At 43.1% G+C, this 21,731-nt stretch overlaps 1 protein-coding gene across 5 annotated transcripts in view; it reads left to right on the top strand.

Moving 5' to 3' along the window:
* FGF12 (fibroblast growth factor 12) overlaps positions 1-21,731 on the top strand; it is a 744,802-nt gene that overhangs the window by 478,270 nt on the left and 244,801 nt on the right. Inside the window, exon 1 of one of the 5 annotated variants that reach the window (XM_075340485.1) lies at positions 1,871-2,577. The exons of the other annotated variants lie outside the window; for them this stretch is intronic. Within the exon in view, the coding sequence (XP_075196600.1) occupies positions 2,379-2,577 (199 nt within the window). The 5' untranslated portion in view covers positions 1,871-2,378. Of the gene's footprint in view, positions 1-1,870; positions 2,578-21,731 lie in introns of those variants that run through there. 5 annotated transcript variants of the gene reach the window in all.

Genomic DNA, 21,731 nt, shown 5'->3' with positions numbered 1-21,731 from the left:
TTGTTCCCCGGACCAGGCCACTCCAGCCTCTTGCCTCCTATGACCTATGGGCCCAAACTTGCGGTTACGTGGCTGCGGCTTTTGTAGTGTTGTGGTGTGGGCTTTAAGAGCCCCACACCGGCAGGTTTAGCAGGGAAAGGTGAATCTATCCTCGCTTCGGGATCTGCCCCCCGGTTGGGCCTGGTGCTCTCTAGCAGTCTCCTTACTTCCCACTCCGTTGCACTCGCTAGCTGAAGCTGGCTTTCAGGCAGCACTCCTAGTTGACCGTTCTCCCCCGTCTGTAGCCACTGCGCGGGCGCTGTTAGACAGCAACAGCCCCACAGGTCTGCTCCTCACTGAGCCCTATGGAGTTCTCTGCTCTAACTGACTCACTGCTCCTCCTCTCCTGTTCTTGCCTACGCCACCTAGCAACCAGACTCTCCACCACACCCCTTGAGAGGAGATGGAGGCTCTACCCCCTCCACTATTCCAGTGAAGGTGAAGGCTTGCCCCCTCCTGGGTTCCCCAGGGGTCCTCTCATGGGTACATGTGTGAGACCTGGTCACTATGCGCCTGTGTTCCACACCCCGGTCAGCCTTCTGGATTACCTGTGTTGTACTGTCCCCAGCATGGGTGCAGTACTCAGTGGTGCCTGACCAGGTCAGGGGCGCCACAGTATCCTGTGTAAGTATTATAACAGCACGATGGGTGAGGTAGCCTGTGTAAGTGTTGTAACAGCACGATGGGTGACATATCCAGTGTAAGTATTATAACAGCACGATGGGTGAGGTATTCTGTGTAAGTGCTGTAACAGCACGATGGCTGAGGTAGCCTGTGTAAGTGTTATAACAGCATGCTAGGCAAGGTATCCTGTGTAAGTATTATAACAGCAGGATGGCTGAGGTAGCCTGTGTAAGTGCTGTAACAGCACGATGGCTGAGGTAGCCTGTGTAAGTGTTGTAACAGCATGCTAGGCTAGGTAGCCTGTGTAAGTGTTATTACAGCACAATGGGTGAAGTAGCCTGTGTAAGTGTTGTAACTGTAAGCTGGGCCAGGTAGCCTGTGCAAGTGTTGTAACAGCACAATGGGTGAAGTAGCCTATGTAAGTGTTGTAACAGCACACTGGGCAAGGTAGCCTGTGTAGATGTAACTAAGCTGGGCCAGGTAGCCTGTGTAAGTGTTGTACCTGTGAGCTATGCAAGGTAAGGTGGGTAAATGTTCGAACTGTTAGCTTGATACCTGGATTACTATCAGTCACCAGCACAGTAGGTGGCTCTTACTGAGATGAGATAATCATGCTACCAGCTAAAAGCAAACTATCAGAGTAGGGCACAGCAGCTCTGGCAGGTAGCAGAGGAGGAGCTTTAACCCTTGCAGTGCTGTGGCCTCCATATAGATAATATAGATGAGGGTGTAGTAGTGTTAGAAGATGATAGTGCCTGCCTCTTTCCATTACCAGCCTCACCAGTGGGTCAGCCATGCTGCTGGCCACTACTTACCTCCTACCCCTTGGTAGGGTCTTCTGACCCTTTGCTGTTCCATGTGACCCCTGGAGCACCAATCCCTGTGGGCCTTCCTTTGCTCTAGGAATGGTTTAACCCTTGACACCCCCTAGCTCTGCAGACAGAGGCTTCCCCCTTGTCAGACTGAGAATTTCTCATCCAAACCTCGATCACGTAGGATTGCGTAGAGCAGAGATAGGGAGGATGAGACCCGCTGCAATACAGGGCAGTGAGGAGGCACCTGCGCCCACCATGAGCCGCCCCATCCCCTCCGCCCGGGCAGCCGCCGTGTGCGGGGGGCAGCTCTGCCAGTGTGCATGGGGCACTGTGAGTGGAAGGAGCTGTCAGGGGCCATCACATCCCCGGGGAAGTTGTCAGTGCTACCCGGGACCTCCCCCAAGTTGTGGCTCAGCACGGTGAGACGGTGACATTGTGCCAGGCTCCGTGCACAGCTGTGTGCCAGGGGCGCCCTCCTGGAAGGCAGAGTCACACGTGTGATGAGGACATACAGGAGGAGGGCATGATGTGTGCCGGCCAGGGTGCGCTGCCGGCGTCTGCCAGGCTGAGGCTGCGGGAGGCTTGCAGTCAGTGAAGGAGCGAAGTGACCTGTGGAGTCCCAGCAGCAGCGCATCACTGCCCGCAGCAGCGGCTCCTCTCCGCGCTCACACCCGTGCTCAGTGCTGGAGATGGGACGCACCGGGACGCTCCAGCCCTGCACCGGAGCTGTGCGGCGGTAGAGCCGCTGTGTACATGCAGGCGGGACGCTCACTCACCTGTCTACATACATCTGCGGCTCGTTAGTCGCAGGGAGCCCCCCCTCTCCCAGCATTGGGATATCCCGTGCGGTCGGCGACTCTAACACAAGGGACTACCTAAGAGGGGGCTGCGGGGGGAGCTATGGCTGCGGCGATAGCCAGCTCCCTGATCCGGCAGAAGAGGCAGGCGCGGGAGTCCAACAGCGAGCGAGTGTGCACGTCCAAGCGCCGCACCAGCCCCAGCAAGGACGGCCGCTCACTGTGCGAGAGGCATGTGCTGGGGGTGTTCAGCAAGGTGCGATTCTGCAGCGGCAGGAAGAGGCCGGTGAGGAGGAAACCAGGTCAGTGCGACACGGGCCGGCCGGCGGGGTGCATGTGTGCCTGTGCAATATAGATATATATATATATATATATAAAATGTGTGTCATATATATATATATATATATGTATGTGTGTGTGTGTGTGCCTGTGTAATATAGATAGATATATAAAATGTGTGTCATATATATATATATATTATATATATGTGTGTGTGTGCACCTGTGTAATATAGATATAAAATGTGTGTGTCTATATATATATATATATGTGTGTGTGTGTGTGTGCCTGTGTAATATAGATATAAAATGTGTGTGTATATATATATATACATATATATATATATATATATATATATATATATATACACACACATTTTATATCTATATTACACAGGCACACACACACATATATATATATATATATATATAGACACACATTTTATATATGTACATGTGTGTGTGTGTGATAACTATATATATATGTGTGCATATATGTGTCTGTGTTATAAAATATATAAAATGTGTGAGCTATATATATATATATATATAAAATATATATATATATATATATATATATATATATATATATATTATATATATATATAATGTGTATGTGTATAATATACATTAGTGGTTTGTGTATGTGTGTAATATATGTGTGTGTGTATATATATATATATATATATATATATATATACACAGTAGTTTAGTGTCTATGTCCATATGTATTTATGCATTCTTGTAAGACATGTATATAAGCATACATTAGTAATATGTGTGTGTGTATATATAATGTGTGTGTGTGTGTATGTGTATATACAGTTAGGTCCAGAAATATTTGGACAGTGACACAAGTTTTGTTATTTTAGCTGTTTACAAAAACATGTTCAGAAATACAATTATATATATAATATGGGCTGAAAGTGCACACTCCCAGCTGCAATATGAGAGTTTTCACATCCAAATCGGAGAAAGGGTTTAGGAATCATAGCTCTGTAATGCAAAGCCTCCTCTTTTTCAAGGGACCAAAAGTAATTGGACAAGGGACTCTAAGGGCTGCAATTAACTCTGAAGGCGTCTCCCTCGTTAACCTGTAATAAATGAAGTAGTTAAAAGGTCTGGGGTTGATTACAGGTGTGTGGTTTTGCATTTGGAAGCTGTTGCTGTGACCAGACAACATGCGGTCTAAGGAACTCTCAATTGAGGTGAAGCAGAACATCCTGAGGCTGAAAAAAAAGAAAAAATCCATCAGAGAGATAGCAGACATGCTTGGAGTAGCAAAATCAACAGTCGGGTACATTCTGAGAAAAAAGGAATTGACTGGTGAGCTTGGGAACTCAAAAAGGCCTGGGCGTCCACGGATGACAACAGTGGTGGATGATCGCCGCATACTTTCTTTGGTGAAGAAGAACCCGTTCACAACATCAACTGAAGTCCAGAACACTCTCAGTGAAGTAGGTGTATCTGTCTCTAAGTCAATAGTAAAGAGCAGACTCCATGAAAGTAAATACAAAGGGTTCACATCTAGATGCAAACCATTCATCAATTCCAAAAATAGACAGGCCAGAGTTAAATTTGTTGAAAAACACCTCATGAAGCCAGCTCAGTTCTGGAAAAGTATTCTATGGACAGATGAGACAAAGATCAACCTGTACCAGAATGATGGGAAGAAAAAAGTTTGGCGAAGAAAGGGAACGGCATATGATCCAAGGCACACCACATCCTCTGTAAAACATGGTGGAGGCAACGTGATGGCATGGGCATGCATGGCTTTCAATGGCACTGGGTCACTTGTGTTTATTGATGACATAACAGCAGACAAGAGTAGCCGGATGAATTCTGAAGTGTACCGGGATATACTTTCAGCCCAGATTCAGCCAAATGCCGCAAAGTTGATCGGACGGCGCTTCATAGTACAGATGGACAATGACCCCAAGCATACAGCCAAAGCTACCCAGGCGTTCATGAGTGCAAAAAAGTGGAACATTCTGCAATGGCCAAGTCAATCACCAGATCTTAACCCAATTGAGCATGCATTTCACTTGCTTAAATCCAGACTTAAGACGGAAAGACCCACAAACAAGCAAGACCTGAAGGCTGCGGCTGTAAAGGCCTGGCAAAGCATTAAGAAGGAGGAAACCCAGCGTTTGGTGATGTCCATGGGTTCCAGACTTAAGGCAGTGATTGCCTCCAAAGGATTCGCAACAAAATATTGAAAATAAAAATATTTTGTTTGGGTTTGGTTTATTTGTCCAATTACTTTTGACCTCCTAAAATGTGCAGTGTTTGTAAAGAAATGTGTACAATTCCTACAATTTCTATCAGATATTTTTGTTCAAACCTTCAAATTAAACGTTACAATCTGCACTTGAATTCTGTTGTAGAGGTTTCATTTCAAATCCAATGTGGTGGCATGCAGAGCCCAACTCGCGAAAATTGTGTCACTGTCCAAATATTTCTGGACCTAACTGTATAATATATACACACACACAATGCATTGTTCCAAGTTAACTTGTCAATCGTATCCATGTCTATTTCCAGTTGTATTGCTTCTGTACTATAAACTACTATTACTGTAGATGAGTATCAGGGCCAGCCCTGCCAGACACTATGCCACTGTACTGGGCCAGTCATGCCTCCTAATGTACAGCTATTGCCAGCCCTGCCAGTGGGATCACTATGTACTTATACTACTGATGTCAGTCATCATATGTAATGTAGATGTCACTGCAGCCCTCCTGTACCTGATCTGCATGTGTCCTATCACACATATGTATATATTTTATTACATCTATTTAAAACCATTTCTTTCATTCCATATTTATACATAAAACATAACATGTGTATGTGTGTGTATCATGTTGCTTTTCTCTTGTGGACACCACTTTATTGTATAGTTTTCACATTGTGAGGGATAACGGCCCCTGTCGTCTCCTTTTTCTTTATGGTCATTATTAATCTGTTTTATATGGCGGCAGGAGGTCGCTCACATTATAGAGAAGTAGATTAATCTGCTGTAAATTATCCACTGTGTAACATTGGAAGCGGCATGAACGTTATATGAGCGCTGATGTTCATTATAGCTCCCATTGACATTACTTTTATTTACTACTGTGTGTGTAATCAGCAAACATAAATGAAGTGGCATGATAAGTGCGGTATTTGCTAGGCTGCCTGTAGACACAACTATGATGAAGACATGGGCTTCATACCATGTTTTTATACTCCTTCATAGCAAAATGTGTTGCAATGCTTTTCAATAAGTGTGTGTGTATGTATGTATATATATATTTTGTGTGTGTATGTAAATATGTGTGTACGTATGTGTGTGTATATATATATATAATATATATTACACACATACATACACACATATATATATATATATATATATATATATATATATATATATATATATATATATATATATATATATATATATATATATATATCTCTATCTCACACACAGCAACCAATCCAATCCACTCGGGTGGATAAATCAAGCCAAAGATGTCCTTAAGTTATGTGTAATAATGAAAAATGATACAGGGAAAAAGTATTAAACACACTTACTGAAGTGTATGTAGTACTTCCTACAAAAGACTTTGTTGGTGATGACAGTTTCAAGATTCCTCCTGTATGGGGAAACTAGTCACATGCATTGCTCAGGTGTGATTTTGGCCATTTTTCCATACACACTCTTCAAATCTTGAAAGTTCCATGGGCTCCTGTGAACTAGTTTTAGTTCCTTCCATACATTTTCTATTGTATTCAGGTCAGGTGATTGGCTGGGTCTTTCTAGCAGCTTTAATTTTTTTCACTGAAACCAATTGAGAGTTTCTTTAGCGGTGTGTTTGGGATCATTGTCTTGCTGAAATGTCCACCCTCATTTCATCTTCATCACTCTGGTAGATAGCAGCAGATTTTTATCAAGAACATCTCCTATATTTATCCATTCATCTTTCCTTCAATCACATAAATTTGCCAAGTATCAAGAACGTCTCCTATATTTATCCATTCATCCTTCCTTCAATCACATAAATTTGCCAAGTATCAAGAATGTCTCCTATATTTATCCATTCATCCTTCCTTCAATCACATAAATTTGCCAATGACATATACTGAAAAACAGCCCCACACCATGATGTTCCCATCTCCAAACTGTTGCTATGGTGTTTTTGGGGTGATATGCAGTGCGTTTTGGCCTCCAGACATGGTGTATATTAAGACACCCAAAGAGTTCAATTTTGGTCTTATCTGACCAGACTATATTCTCCCAGTATTTAAGAGGCTTGCCTAAATGTTGTTGAGCAAACTTTAAACACACTTGAACATGCTTTTTGTTAAGCAATGATCATGGTGGACATGCATACAGGCCACGGAGATTGAATGCATTACTTATTGTTGTCTTTGAAGCAATTGTACCTGATGATTCCAGGTCTTTCTGTAGCTCTCCACAGGGGTTCTTGGCTCTTAAGGCCCCTTTACACACTGAGACTTTCTAGCGATCCCAACCTGGCCGGGATCGCTGCAAAGTCTCTGGTGAGTCGCTGGTGCGCTGTCAAACAGGCAAACTTGGAAAACGACGCAACAGCGATACGGACCTGCAGAACGACCTAGCTAGTCATTGGGGACTTTGTAAAGCAACTTTTGAAAGGGAAGTCGCTAACGAAGTCACTGTAACGTCCCCTTTACACACTGAGACTTTCTAGCGATCATGCTGCACAGCGGGAAACAAAGGACCAAAGAATGGTCCTGAGAGATGTGTAGTGATCAGAGACCTCACAGTAGGGGCCAGGTCGCTGATGTGTTTCACACACTGCAATGTCGCTGGGGAGGTCGCTATTACGTCACAAAACCGGTGACGTTACAGTGATGTCGTTTGCGATGTTGCAGTGTGTAAAGGGGCCTTTAGACAATTTTTTGTTAATTCTTTCAGTCCTCTGTCTGAAATCTTGCGGGGAACACCTGGTTGTGACCGATATATATGGTGAAATGATGTTCTTTCCATATGGCCCCAACAGTGCTCACTGGATCTTTCAGAATTTTTGAAATTCTTCTGTTATCAATGCCATCAGTATGTTTTGCAACAATAAGGTTGCGTAGGTCTTGAGACAGCTCACTAGTTTTACCCATTTTGAGATGTTTCTTGTATCTATTTATAGGCCCTCGGTTCTATCAGCCGATATTATTTTTCACTAAGTGGCAGGATTGTTTTCCAATTACTGATAAATCTCATCTTGTGTCATGACTTTCGAGGGCTTTTTGCACCTCATTATTCATGTCTTCAACACTTTTTCTCTTCATTATTTCTCATTATTACACAACTTAATTTGTAGACATCTATGGTTTGATTCCTTTACATGTGTGGATTGGATGGGTTATTACTGACATCTGGTGAAAAATGCCTGTCAATTGCACCACCTTTAGAAATATATTTACTTAGAAAATTAGTTATGTGTTCAATACCTATTTCACCAGTTGTCAGGATAAATGCTGCACAGCTTTCAAAAACTAAAGACAAGAAATCTAAATGAGATCATAACTTGTTGTGACCACTTTGCCTACAAAACAGCATCAGATTCTTCTTGGTTTCCTTACACATATTCAGTGATTTTGTAGGATTACACTCAGGTGTTTGAGTAATCAATTATTGCAAACAGGTGATAAAGATCATTCTTTTTGTATGTAATATGATATAGCCATTAACTGGAAAAGAATCGGCTGCGTGGGAGGCTTAAAACTGGGTGAAAAAAGGCCAAACTCTGCTGCAAAAGTGAGGTTGGAGAAGACCGTTTCATGTCACGAGTCAAACACCATAGCAAGACTGAGCACAAGACACAAGGCAGTTCTAGTGCATCAGCCAGGCCTTTCCTAGTCAAAGATTTCAAAGCACTAATAGCAAGATAAGGCACAGCCACAGTGTAGGAGATGTTGGGGTGCACTTGTAGGTTTCCACACCATATGTCCAGAGAATTAGAAACAAGGCACTCTCAAATGGTGATACAAACGAAGAATTTATTCCATAAGTCTTAAAGCAACATGTGACGTTTCGGCCGGGTGGCCTTCATCAAACAACTTGTTATTAAGACTGTCAGGGTAGTGGTAAAGGCAGTGGTATCATGCAGCATAGTGGTGGATACCACTGCCTTTACCACTACCCTGAGAATCTTAATAACAAGTTGTTTGATGAAGGCCACCCGGCCGAAACGTCACATGTTGCTTTAAGACTTATGGAATAAATTCTTCGTTTGTATCCCCATTTGAGAGTGCCTTGTTTCTAATTCTCTAAAGATTTCAAAGCAGACTGGGGTTTCAAGATGTGCAATTAACAATCTTTTGAAGAAGCACCAAGAAAGTTTCAGGCCTGTAAACCCAGTAGTCAGCTAAGGAAACTTGATGCAGCAGATGAAAGACACATCATGGTTACTTCCATTCCAAATCAGAAGATATCTATCAGTTCCAATAGCTCAGAACTGGCAGCAACCCGTGAGACTCAGCTAAACTCATGTAATGTTTGGAGAAGTCAGGTCAGAAGTGGTCATCATGAAAGTTATGCAGGGGGAAAAAACAGAACATAATTTCGACATAGAAACAAGACCAAGCAACTCAACTATGCACAAAAACAGGAACTGGGATGAAAAAAAAGTAGTATCAGGTGCTCTGGAGTCATGAGCCAAAATCTAATTTGGCTGTAACTAAGGGCAATTTGTTCATGTATGGGCTGGAGAGCCGCACAATATTGAGTGTCTGCTGGCGAGAGTGAAGCATGGAGGAGGTTGCTGGTAAGTGTGAGGTTAAATTTCAGCAAAGAGAGTTGGGGATGTGGTTGAGGATCAATGGTTTTCTCAATGCTGAAAAATACAGACAGAAACGTATCCATCATGTAATACCATCCAAAAAGCATCTGACTGGCTCCATATTTATTCTGCTAGATGAGACTGAAAAGACAAAAGACGCAAACCTTGGTGGAACCAGTATAAGGGGATGCAGGGAATCACTCACCTGGGTAAGTTGTGCAAGTCACAACTACTATAGTGCGCTTAGTTAGCGTGCATCCAGCTGCTGCAGACCCACGAAATATAGTGTTGATCAATGAAGCAGAGGAGAAGGGTTTGTCCGGCAGCACAGCATTGAAACACTTCTCTTATGCTTCATTGTTCGATATATTTATTCTGCAGCAGAACTGCAACACCAAGCATACAGCCAATGTCATTAAGAACTAGCTTCAGCCTAAAGATCAAGAAGCCTTGTAAGTGTAGCCATAGTGCCCACAGAGCCCTCAACATCACTGAATCTGTCTCGGAGGGCCTGAGGATACAGAAGGATTTGTGCAAGCATATACAAGTATTGACAGAAGATCTGTGGTTCTTTCTCCAAGATGTTTGGAACAACTTCCCTGCTTAGTTCATTCAAAACTGTATAGGTGTACCTAGAAGAATTGATGTTTTAATGCTGTTTCAAAAGCAGAGGGAGGTCACAGCAAATATTGATTTGATTGGTCAAATTCTACTATGCAAATTATTAGCAATCAATTGTAAGCATCATTTATGATCTCTTTTTAAGATTTTTTTTTTTCCTAAAACATATTATGCTTATTTCTGCCAAACATATATTGAGGGCATCTTTTAGGTACATTTGCTTATAAATTGATAGTTTGGTACATAAGATAAATGATCTTGTAATTTCCTATGTACTGAGGTGCTGCAATTCTTGCCATATCCCCACCCTCCCCACCACCATTCTTTCTGGCAGTCATGATCCCTACAATCAGCCTTTGGGAGACAATTGGCTACTGAATTTAGGGCTTACTGTATGTAATGGGTACTATGATCTCGGACATGTATGGCAAGCTAAATTATATGCCATGATTGTCTGACAGATATGAGTCCCACCTATGGGATATCCAAAAATAGCTGAGCAAGCATATAAGTCTGAATGCACATGGTGAGAAAAACAAAGCAAGTGGAATGCGATAAAAAAAAAAAAATTGCATTCGACACGGACCCATGTTACTGTATGGAGCCGCTCCCATGAGCGGGGTTTTTTTTCTCTCAGCCCTAATCGGACTGAGTAAACAATCACAGCATGCTGTTTTCATGCCGATTCATTTTCACTCTCACCCATACAAGTCTATGGGTGCCAGAGAAACATCAATTTGCACGCGTATTACACCGGTGTAAAGCGAGTGCGGTGCGAGAATCGCATCAGCTGACAGTGGAGGACATGGGTAAATTACTCCCTCTCCTCCGCAAAGCCCGCTCCCTCTCCTCTGCGGCTGTGCTGTGATCGCAGGATCGCAGCACAGTGGCATGACAGTCGCATGACACTCAGCTTACACTCCAGCAGAGCGTGAACCGAATGTCATGCGATTGACTTGCATTAATGCCTGTGTGTCCCCAGCCTTAGGCAATTTTCTGGACTCCCATAGAGGTCAATAAAGCAACACTGGCAGTGTGACGGGGCTCCATTCTCAAAGTAAGTTCAGATCATTATGGATCGACCATAAACGTCCAAGATGGAAAAATCTATTTAAGTCCCTGCAGACTTCTTACGATAATGTACTAAAATTGTAGCTTATAATTTATTGGGTCTTTGTTCCTCGTGATTGGAGCATCACCAGAGGCACCGCGTATCTCCTTGTTGCCAAATAAGGCCTTAATTTTATTTTAGGGTTTATTTAAATGAGATTTTAATATTTATACAGATAGTTGTTATTATTAGGCTCAGTGCATGTGTAGACCATGTCGAAGTTGTATCTGCTAAAAAGTCGCTTTTGGATGGGTTCTCACACAGGCGAATAAAACGGAGTACAAAAAGATCGCATTGTCCTCGGACCAATCTTAAGGCCGCTTTACACACTGCGATCTCGCTAGCGAGCGTGCTCGCCCCCGTCGGTTGTGCGTCACGGGCAAATCGCTGCCCGTGGCGCACAACATCGCTCGGACCCGTCACACTACTTACCTGCTTAGCGACGTTGCTGTGACCGGCGAACCGCCTCCTTTCTAAGGGGGTGGTTCGTGCGGCGTCACAGCGGCGTCACTAAGCGGCCGCCCAATAGAAGCGGAGGGGCGGAGAGCAGTGGGACGTAACATCCCGCCCACCTCCTTCCTTCCTCATTGCGGGCGGCCGCAGGTAAGGTGAGGTTCCTCGTTCCTGCTGTGTCACATGTAGCGATGTGTGCTGCCGCAGGAACGAGGAACAACCTGCGTCCTGCAACAGCAACGATAATCGGGAATAGAGCACCGTATCAACGAGCAACGATAAGGTGAGTATTTTTGCTCGTTAGCGATTGCTCATACGTTTCACACGCAACAACGTCGCTAACCAGGCCGGATGTGCGTCACGAATTCCGTGACCCCAACAACATCGCATTAGCGATGTCGCTGCGTGTAAAGCGGCCTTTAGTCAATGAGACAGAGCAGATCATTGAATTTTTCCTTAGGTGAAATCTAACCAAAGAAAAAAAATTGCAGCATGCTGAGATTGCACTTATTGGACAAGACTCGTAAATGCAAAACAATGGGTGCGAGAGAAAAAAATGGATGGCATACGACCTTCCGCATTTTTTTACAGATACATTACCATTCTGTAGAATAGAACTGTAATGCAGTCACTACTTACAGGTTGTACAAACAGAAGAGTAGTCAGGAAAGCCGGGTTCTGGTAACAGGAGGACACGTATGGATTCAGGGAGTACACAGAGGCAAAGTCAGGTCACAATCCAAGGGTCAGAATTCCAGGAAGGCACGTAATAGATTCAGGGAGTAAACTGAGACATGGTCAGGTAACGGTCCAAGATCTAAAACCAGGAGGTCACGACAGGAACAGGGAGCGGGCAGAGAGGAGTCAAAACAGTCCGGGGTCAAGAAACAATAGGTCAGAACACTAGCAGGAACACAGGACAACAGCTCCACAACTGAACCAGAATGTACAACTGTCAAGGTTTTGGGAGAGCATGCTCAGTAAGAAGCAGAGCAATTACCAGTAAGATGGAACACCGGAGTCATCAGCACCTCCCAAAACCAGCTGGAATCCTGCGCTGTCAATCAACCTGCCAGCTCAGGAAAACACAGCAGATCATCTCCTAATATGCAAGATACTCTGCACCAAGAAATTGTGACAAGAATATTGTAAATGATTGAAGAATGATAGCTGCTCCAAAAAAAACATGTCATACGGATACTAGGTGAGAAAAAAAATCACACACTTGCATGAGAAAAGGTTACCCTTCCAACTTTTCAGGAGTGAAATCGGACCAGAATTTTACATGCCAGTATGAGAGTAGGCCGGGTTCCCACAATCCGTGTTAGCAGCGTTTTGGATGCAGCGTATTTCTGCTGCATTGTACAGTACAAGCACAGAGGATGAGATTTATAGAAATCCCATGCCCACTGTGCTTCTATTGTACGCAGCGTAAACTGACTTGCTACCGCAGCAATCCGAGCCACCGCATAGCCACAGAGTGTCAGTTTATACTTGTGGAGACGCGAGTGTTCTCAGTGGAAAGAAAACCGCGAAAGCGAAAGTCCGCAGTGCCCATAACCCTGCTTGAGTGCACGGACCGCTGCGTTCTCCTGTGGACAACGCTCGCATCTCTGCAGGAGGGAAGTCACTGTGTCTAGCATGTAGTGTTATCCGGATCGTGTGGACGTACCCTAAATGTCGCAGCGGCTGTCCGCTTGCATCACGAGAAATTAATTGCTAATGGCTTGCCTAATGTTAATGGCCTAACAGTTTTACAGAAACCGCGTGACCACTAACGGTAAGAAAACCATTAGCAATTAACCTCTAATGATGCAACGGAAAACCCTTGCAAATTTAGGAAGTGGCTTCTCATACCCGCACATTGATCTCGATAGGTGGCCCCAGCCTACGTACTAATAAAAACCGATTGAGGTTTATATATCACAGACTTTTCTTTTTCTTTCTGCTATGGTTTTTCCGAGCTTCCTCTAGTTATCAATAATGTCAAGTGCTTTCTGCCATTAATTTTCATTTTGTTAATAGTTAGCTGTAATTAAAATTGGAGAAGAACATAAAATGCTCCTCTCAGGGGCTTTACCATTAAGCTAAGTTGGCTTGGCATTTGTCGTCAGCTGTGTGTATAAGAGACTTCATACACAATTGTGAAATTATGTAACCATGTAACCTAGAAAACTGTAAGCGTTCTGTCATGTGCCGAGCAGCATTTCATTACACAGTATGTTGTGCTCAATTAGAAAGCTTTGCTAGCTAATTATCTACACGACATGGTAATTCCACATTCTTTTAGTATTGACCTAATTCTCATGAAAATCCAGCTTTTTTATCATGATTTTAGGATAAATATATTTTTAGGGTCCCGTTGCTGTATTTGCCTTTGGACATGCACTTGACCTGCTGGATCGTATCTGTCGGGTGCGATTCATTATAACATTTGCACATACACAGTGTGCAGAATTATTAGGCAAGTTGTATTTTAGAGGATTTTTTTTTAATTATTGATCAACAACTATGTTCTCAATCAACCCAAGCTTAATATTTTTGGAAGTTGGAGGTTTTTTTTTTAGATTTGGCTATCTTAGGAGGATATCTGTTTGTGTAGGTAACTATTACTGTGCAGAATTATTAGGCAACTTAGTAAAAACCAAATATATTCCCATCTCACTTGTCTATTTTCACCAGGTAAACCAATATAACTCTACAACATTGAGAAATAAACGTTTTTGAGATGCAAAAACAAACCCCCCCAAAAATTAGTGACCAATATAGCCACCTTTCTTTATGATGACACTCACCAGCCTACCATCCATAGATTCTGTCAGTTACTTGATCTGTTTACGATCAACATTGCGTGCAGCAGCCACCACAGCCTCCTAGACACTGTTCCGAGAGGTGTACTGTTTTCCCTCCCTGTAGATCTCACATTTTATGAGGGACCACAGGTTCTCTATGGGGTTCAGATCAGATGAACAAGGGGGCCATGTCATTATTTTTTCATCTTTTAGACCTTTACTGGCCAGCCACACTGTGGAGTAGTTGAATGCATGTGATGGAGCATTGTCCTGCATGAAAATCATGGTTTTCTTGAACGATACTGACTTCTTCCTGTACCACTGCTTGTAGAAGTTGTCTTCTAGAAACTGGCAGTAGGTCTGGGAGTTGAGCTTCACTCCATCCTCAACCCGAAAAGGTCCCACAAGTTCATCTTTGATGATACCAGCCCATACCAGTACCCACCTCCACCTTGCTGGCGTCTGAGTCAGAGTGGAGCTCTCTGCCCTTTACTGATCCAGCCTCTTGCCCATCCATCTGGCCCAGTCACTCTCATTTCATCAGTCCATGAAACCTTTGAAAAATCAGTCTTAAGATAGTTCTTGGCCCAGTCTTGACATTTTGTCTTATGTTTCTTGTTCAAAGGTGGTCGTTTTTCAGCCTTCCTTACCTTGGCCATGTCCCTGAGTATGGCACACCTTGTGCTTTTTGATACTCCAGTAACATTGCAGCTCTGAAATATGGCCAAACTGGTGGCAAATGGCATCTTGGCAGCTACACACTGGATTTTCCTCAATTCATGAGCAGTTATTTTGCGCCTTTTTTCCCCAACATGCTTCTTGCGACCCTGTTGGCTACTTGCCATGAAACGCTTGATTGTTTGGTGATCACGCTTCAAAAGTTTGGCAATTTCAAGACTGCTGCATCGCTCTGCAAGACATCTCACAATTTTGGACTTTTCAGAGCCCGTCAAATCTCTCTTCTAACCCATTTTGCCAAAAGAAAGGAAGTTGCCTAATAATTAAGCACACCTTATATAGGGTGTTGATGTCATTACACCCCACCCCTCCTCATTACAGAGATGCACATCACCTGATTACTTAATTGGTAGTTGGCTCTCAAGCCTATACAGCTTGGAGTAGGACAACATGTATAAAAAGTATCATGTGATCAAAATACTCATTTGCCTAATAATTCTGCACACAGTGTATTTTGCTGTCTTTTGGCAGTTTTTTATTTACATCTACCGTAATTCTCTTTATTCTTCTTTTTTTAAATTTTTTTATATTTTTATTATTCACCTGTTTTTCATTTTTTATTTTAACGTTTTCCATTGGGGTTTGGGTTTTCCAAAACTTTTCAGCTGATTCATGAATAGTTGAAAAGTCGCACCATTTGTACGCAAATGTACTCCAGCCATCCCCCCCCCCCGGCGTGATTTTATGCAGACCATATAGTAGAATGTGCTGTTTTTTTCTAGCTAAAAAGTCATAAAAACAGGATAAAGAATAAAGAGCATTTTTGTTTTACACACAATTAATGAGCCAAATGTGAGATTTTACTAATTTGCAGCCAAAACCATCAGCAAATACCACAAGGGAAAAGAAAAATAATTTAGTAAAATTGTAAATGATGATTCGGGTCCCTCCTGTTTGTGCGTATGCTTAAATTTGTCAAACTGACGATCTTTCTAAAGGGATCCTGTTGTAATATATGATAGTAGTATCTTTATTTTTATATAACACTAACATATTCCGCAGCACTTTACTTTACATACATCAGCATCAATGTCCCCATTAGGGCTCACAATCTAAATTCCCTATCAGTATGTCTTTGGAGTGTGGGAGGAAACCAGAGACCCCGGAGAAAACCCACACAAACACGGGGAGAACATACAAACTCCTTGCAGATGTTGTCCTTGGTGGGATTGAACCAGGACCTCAGCGTTGCAAGACTGTAATGCTAACCACTGAGGCACCACTGAGCCATTTAGTGCTATCACTGTCATATACAATGTACTATGAAAGGGAATCTGTCATCAGGTTTTTTCCACCTAATCTGAGAGCAGCATAACGTAGGGGCAGAGATCCTGATTCCAGCTATTTATCACTCATTGGGCTGCTTATTGTAGTTTTGGTAAAGTAACTGTTTTATCAACAAGAGATTATCATTAAAGGACTACTTAGCCTGCTGCCACATAGTCCAGCAAATTCACGAACTCTATAATCCTGCCCCATCACTTATTGGTAGCTTTCTATGTACACTGTATACAGGCACAAGGCTGCAAAACTGTGGTGTGGTCTGGGTTACACAGCTCCACATTCAGACAGCTGCTAGATCCTCAGCAGAGGAAATAGTGAAGTTTAGCAAACAGTTCAGTAAGTGACACATCGCTGGAATTAGGATCTCTGTCTCTACATTATGCTGCTGTCACATGGGGCAGCAAAAACCTGGTGGAAGATTACCCTTTTAAAGCAACTATAAAATAAACTGATGGAGCCGGATGCTCTCAGAATGGGTGCCGGCTCCTTTTTGCGAGCTAGGGCCTGGATGCATGCTCATTTAGTGCCTTCATAATAAGGCTTGTCCATGCAGGGGCTTGAGGAACAAGACTGCAGCTACTCTGTACATTACTAAGTATTAGAACATAAAGGAACATTGAAAAGAAAAAGCATCCCATCACTTCCATTTCTTATATACCAGGTTGTCTCATGTTACAAATAAAACTGAAAAATCTGAAATCTATTCCGTATGACCCTGAGATCAACCTTGCTCCAGTTCCTCTGACTCACAATCCTGTGTCTGACTGAGAGACAACTTGCTGCAGCAGGAGCCTCCCCCCTATGCCATGTCTGCAGAAAAGTACAAAAGTGATTAAAGGGGTGGTTCACCCATATTTTTTATTTTCTAGATCGATATTATATTGAGAAACAATGTTTCTCTCAAATACCTTGTGTTGCCAATAGTGCCTGTGAGAGGCGCTATTGCAGACCGCTGTTCCCCATCCAGTGACGTCCCGTCCAATGCTGCCACGTCACATCCGTGCAGCCGGCTACAGTCTTCCAGACTCTGAGCTGTGAGCGGCGTTTCACTGCTGTCACAGCCCATTTGCTCCCCCCTCCTCCTCCCTCCTAGCAGCACACAGCACGGCACATCTCCTGCTCCCCCCTCCTCCTCCCTCCCTCCTCCCTCCTAGCACGGCACGTCTCCTGCTCCCTCCTCGCGGAACGCTGCAAGCAAGAGACGTGCTGTGAGGGAGGAGGAGCAGGGAGCAGATGGGCTCAGAATGCAGCCGGCTGCACGGATGCGACGAGGCAGCATTGGACGGGTACGTCACTGGACGGGGAGCAGCGGTCTGCAATAGCGCCTCTCACAGGCACTATTGCCAACACAAGGTATTTGAGAGAAACATTGTTTCTCAATATAATATCGATCTAGACAATAAAAAATATGGGTGAACCACCCCTTTAAGCCTTGGACTGTGTCACTTTCCCAGTGAAACTAAAACAGATCAGCAGGAATAAACCATGGTGTTCTTCACCGTCTTTCTCATGTCCTCATTCATTTCTCGATTTAAGCATCCTTTAAGTAGGTTGATATCATCTGGTGTGCCCAAAATGTCTGGGTGGCTGGCGTAAAATAATACATATACTTACACTGTGGTAATACAGAGACACCTATATTTGAAAGAACAATAGTTTTTTTTTTTAGTATTTTTATACATTTAGTTTTGGTTTTGTTTTTTTTTGATGGTCAAAAAATGAACCATTTTGGTGAATTGGGGAGGGGGTATTGGAGTAGCCTATCCTATAGATCTGTCAGCTATCTAGAAATTTGGAAGCCATGATTCCGGTGTATGCATGACCTTCACATCCAGACCTTTCTGAACACATTAAGCCCCCATCACATCTTATGACTTACCAGCGATCCCTAAAACGATGTGACCTGATAAAGATCGCTGGTAAGTCGCTGGGATGTCGCTGGTGAGATGTCACACAGTCAGACCTTACCAACGATGCAGTAACGATGAGCCACCTGTATAGGAGGCCATTGTTAGGTGTCAAACACAGCGATGCGTCATGCCCAGCAGGACATCACCTTTGAAGAAAATGGCCTGGACCATTCGGCAATGACTAGCGATCTCACAGCAAGGGCCTGATCGCTGGTAGGTGTCATACATAACAAGATCGCTGGTAAGATCGTTACTGCATCACCAAAACGGTGATGCAGCAACGATCTCGTTAGCGATCTCGTTGTGTGTGACCGGGACCTTTACACTTTTAGGCCTTGTGCCCACGGGAGAAAGTACCTGTGGATTTTGCCGTGGAAAACCTGCGGATTTTCCAGATAAATCCGCAGGTTTACACAAGTACAGACACTCCCCATGTTATCCTATGGGATTTGGGGAGTACTGTATCAATGCTGCGGCATTTGCAGCTGTGGAAAATGCTGCGGATGTCCCGCAGCCATACGTAACTGCATGTCAGTTATTCATGCGGAAATATCTGTGGAAGTCCCGGCCCTCCACTATGGAGATACAGGATGGGAAATCTGCAGGAATTCCGCACGAAATACGCACTATTTCCGCAGGTTTACCGCAACTATTCCGCCAGAAATCTGCAATAACGGATAGCTGCGGATTCCGGGGAACTGCTGCGTGCACCTACAGAAATACCTGCAGAAAACTCCGCAGGTACGATCTCCTGTGGGCACATGGCCTCAGAGAGTGTCTGTGATTTTGGTGTTTTAGACTCGGATTAGTGGAAAGTAAAGCTATCGTCATGAAGTATTCCTATTGTCTAATGATGGAACCATAGTGTTAAATCAGAAGATAAGCTGGTCTGCTCAGTGTAGCTGCAGAATATCCCAGATGCACAGCTTGATTTTTACTGGCATGTTAGCATAATTTATAATATGGAAGCCTTAGGCATTATAAATAGGAACATTTTCATTATGTGGAATTTTATTCGCTCTCTTTCAATAATACTGCTGTGCTCACTCCGAGCTCACTGCCCTGCTACAATAAATCTTACCATAAGAAAGATCTTTTTTTTTTTTTAAATTTTTGTTTAGAGGTCAAATTCATTTTAGACCGGGCATTTATTGTGCAGTTATTAGCCAAACACTACCCTGGCCCCACTGAAATAGTCTGGAGGCTGTGGGGTTATTGCTGTCCATGGCGGAAACCACATTCCGTGTGAAGGTTGTATAATAAGTTAAAAGATATTTGAGCAGCACTTTAAAATTAAATTCCAAAAAAATGAAGAAAAACAGCCCAAAAAGCCAGGGATGTTGAGGATTTTGAAATAATCATTACCATACAGCAAGGGACATAGAAAAATAGTAAAACATCTAGTACCCACCTCGTAATTCCTACCACTGCATCTCTGCTGCTTGTTATTTCATCACATCCCATGCAATGTGCCTTTTTTTTTTTTTTTTAAAGAATTTACATTGGGAAGCCATCGATATCAAGAAAGAAATTAAGCTATTCCCTCACAGTAATCTGCTCCTCTTCAGGGCTTCCACTCCCACAGTTTATGCTGGAGTGTATCCTGTCATGTCCCAATGACCAGTCTTCTGACTTTTCTGTTTCCGCAGTTGGGGGCTGCTGATCGTGACCATCTGGCAGATATATGAGTGCCACATACACAGCGGTGGACACCGCATTATACCCATCAATAGCGCGTGCCACGCTACTATACTTTCTGAGGACCCTCTGCATGCACACTGATGAAGGTCTTTTGACTGAAACGTCTGTGCTTGTGCTGGTCCTACAAGTTCTTCACAATAAAAACCACTATTCACATTGATCTTGAGTGCCAAGTTTCAACATCTACTTGAGACGGTTTTGGACCCTACTTATGCACCACCCCAGAAGTGCCGTGTGTATCAACTCAACTGGCAGATATTGTCAGCGTGGCGTATTCCCCAGTGCGTATTGTATACATTCTTCTTTTATCTCATGACTTTCACAGGCTGGAAAACCTATTTGATGGATAGGGAAGATACTGTAGTTATCAGCTCCTCCAGCTCTGTGACCAGCATAGATTCATTATTGGAGTACTCGGTTGAGCCATAGAAAGTTTATTTTTATTCATATTTCCTCTGGTGAATTATGATTGTTGCCTTTGGTTTTCAGCAGATTAGGGAGAACAGTATTTTTCAGCATTAAAGTAGTTGTCCACTACTTGGAAAACCACTTCTTATTTGACCCCGTTAAACTAAAGAAGTTTATGCTCCCCTCCCGTGGCGGTGTTCCTGCAGTGTCAGCACTTGCTCTCCCATGATACACGTACGGTTGTTACTTCATGCCGTCTTCAGCCTCCCCACCTTCACATACTGTAAATGAAACAGCAATAGAAAAGAAAGCAGCCGCCCCTGTCACTTCCTTTTGATTATTTGTTCATCCGAAGGCGGGAAGACTGAAGCCGTTGTGAAATAACAACCCTGGGAGAGTGAGCTCCGGTATCGCTGGAACAGCGTCGGCTTTTTATATTTTAATGGGGCAATCATGGAGAATGAGAAGGGGTTGTCCAAGAAGTGGACAACCCATTTAATCCATGAATTGACTGGCTACTTAGAAGGAACGTTCTGTTTTAGATTGAGACGTAGCAACTCTAATAAAAACAAATACATTATGACTTATGTTTGGTTTTTATTTTATCAAAGGACCCCCAATTTTTAGATAGCGCCACTTCAGACTTGTGCTTGACAGCGTTTTGTCACCGCAGTTTCTGTGTGTTGGGGACAGGCTGAGTGACGCATTACTCTACGTTAGCCCCCTTCCTTTCTGCCTCAGCGATACAGTATTATGTGGTAAATAAGTAAAATAATCTCATATTTAAACTCACAGTTCTATGGCGACGTGCACACGTGAGTATTTGGTGAGTATTTTACCTCAGTATTTGTAGCCAAAACCAGGAGTGGAGCAATCAGAGGTAAAGTATAATAGGAACACAGGCACTTCTGTATTTTTTACCCACTCCTGGTATAAAAATACTGAGGTAAAAAAAACTCACCGTGTGAACATGGCCTAAAATTTGAAGAAAATATGTTCACTATTTTGCGTTTTTAACAGGGACCTGAGGCTCCAGTTTCCATCTCCATATAACCGTATTGTAGGGCAGCTATTTCTAAGTGCACTTATACTTTCATCATACAAGTGAGCTGTGTGTTATAAAAAATTCAGGTAAAGTGCTATCAATGTTTTATCTCTGGAATCCTTTATACTTTATTAAGTGCAACTAAATAAAACTGCTGGGTAATAGTAGATGCCCCTGCAAATATTTTTAAATTTCAGTGTTATGTATGAAATTATTCTATAATTTTGCACTTGCTGTAGGCTAATTACAGTTGAATAGACTTGATTGACCTTGGCCTTCATTCACACCTCCTCTAAACCTCGGTCATTTATT

The sequence above is a fragment of the Anomaloglossus baeobatrachus genome, chromosome 3 (assembly GCF_048569485.1).
Source record: "Anomaloglossus baeobatrachus isolate aAnoBae1 chromosome 3, aAnoBae1.hap1, whole genome shotgun sequence".
In the NCBI taxonomy this organism is placed as follows: domain Eukaryota; kingdom Metazoa; phylum Chordata; class Amphibia; order Anura; family Aromobatidae; genus Anomaloglossus; species Anomaloglossus baeobatrachus.
This window is presented reverse-complemented; position numbering and strand designations above follow the sequence as displayed.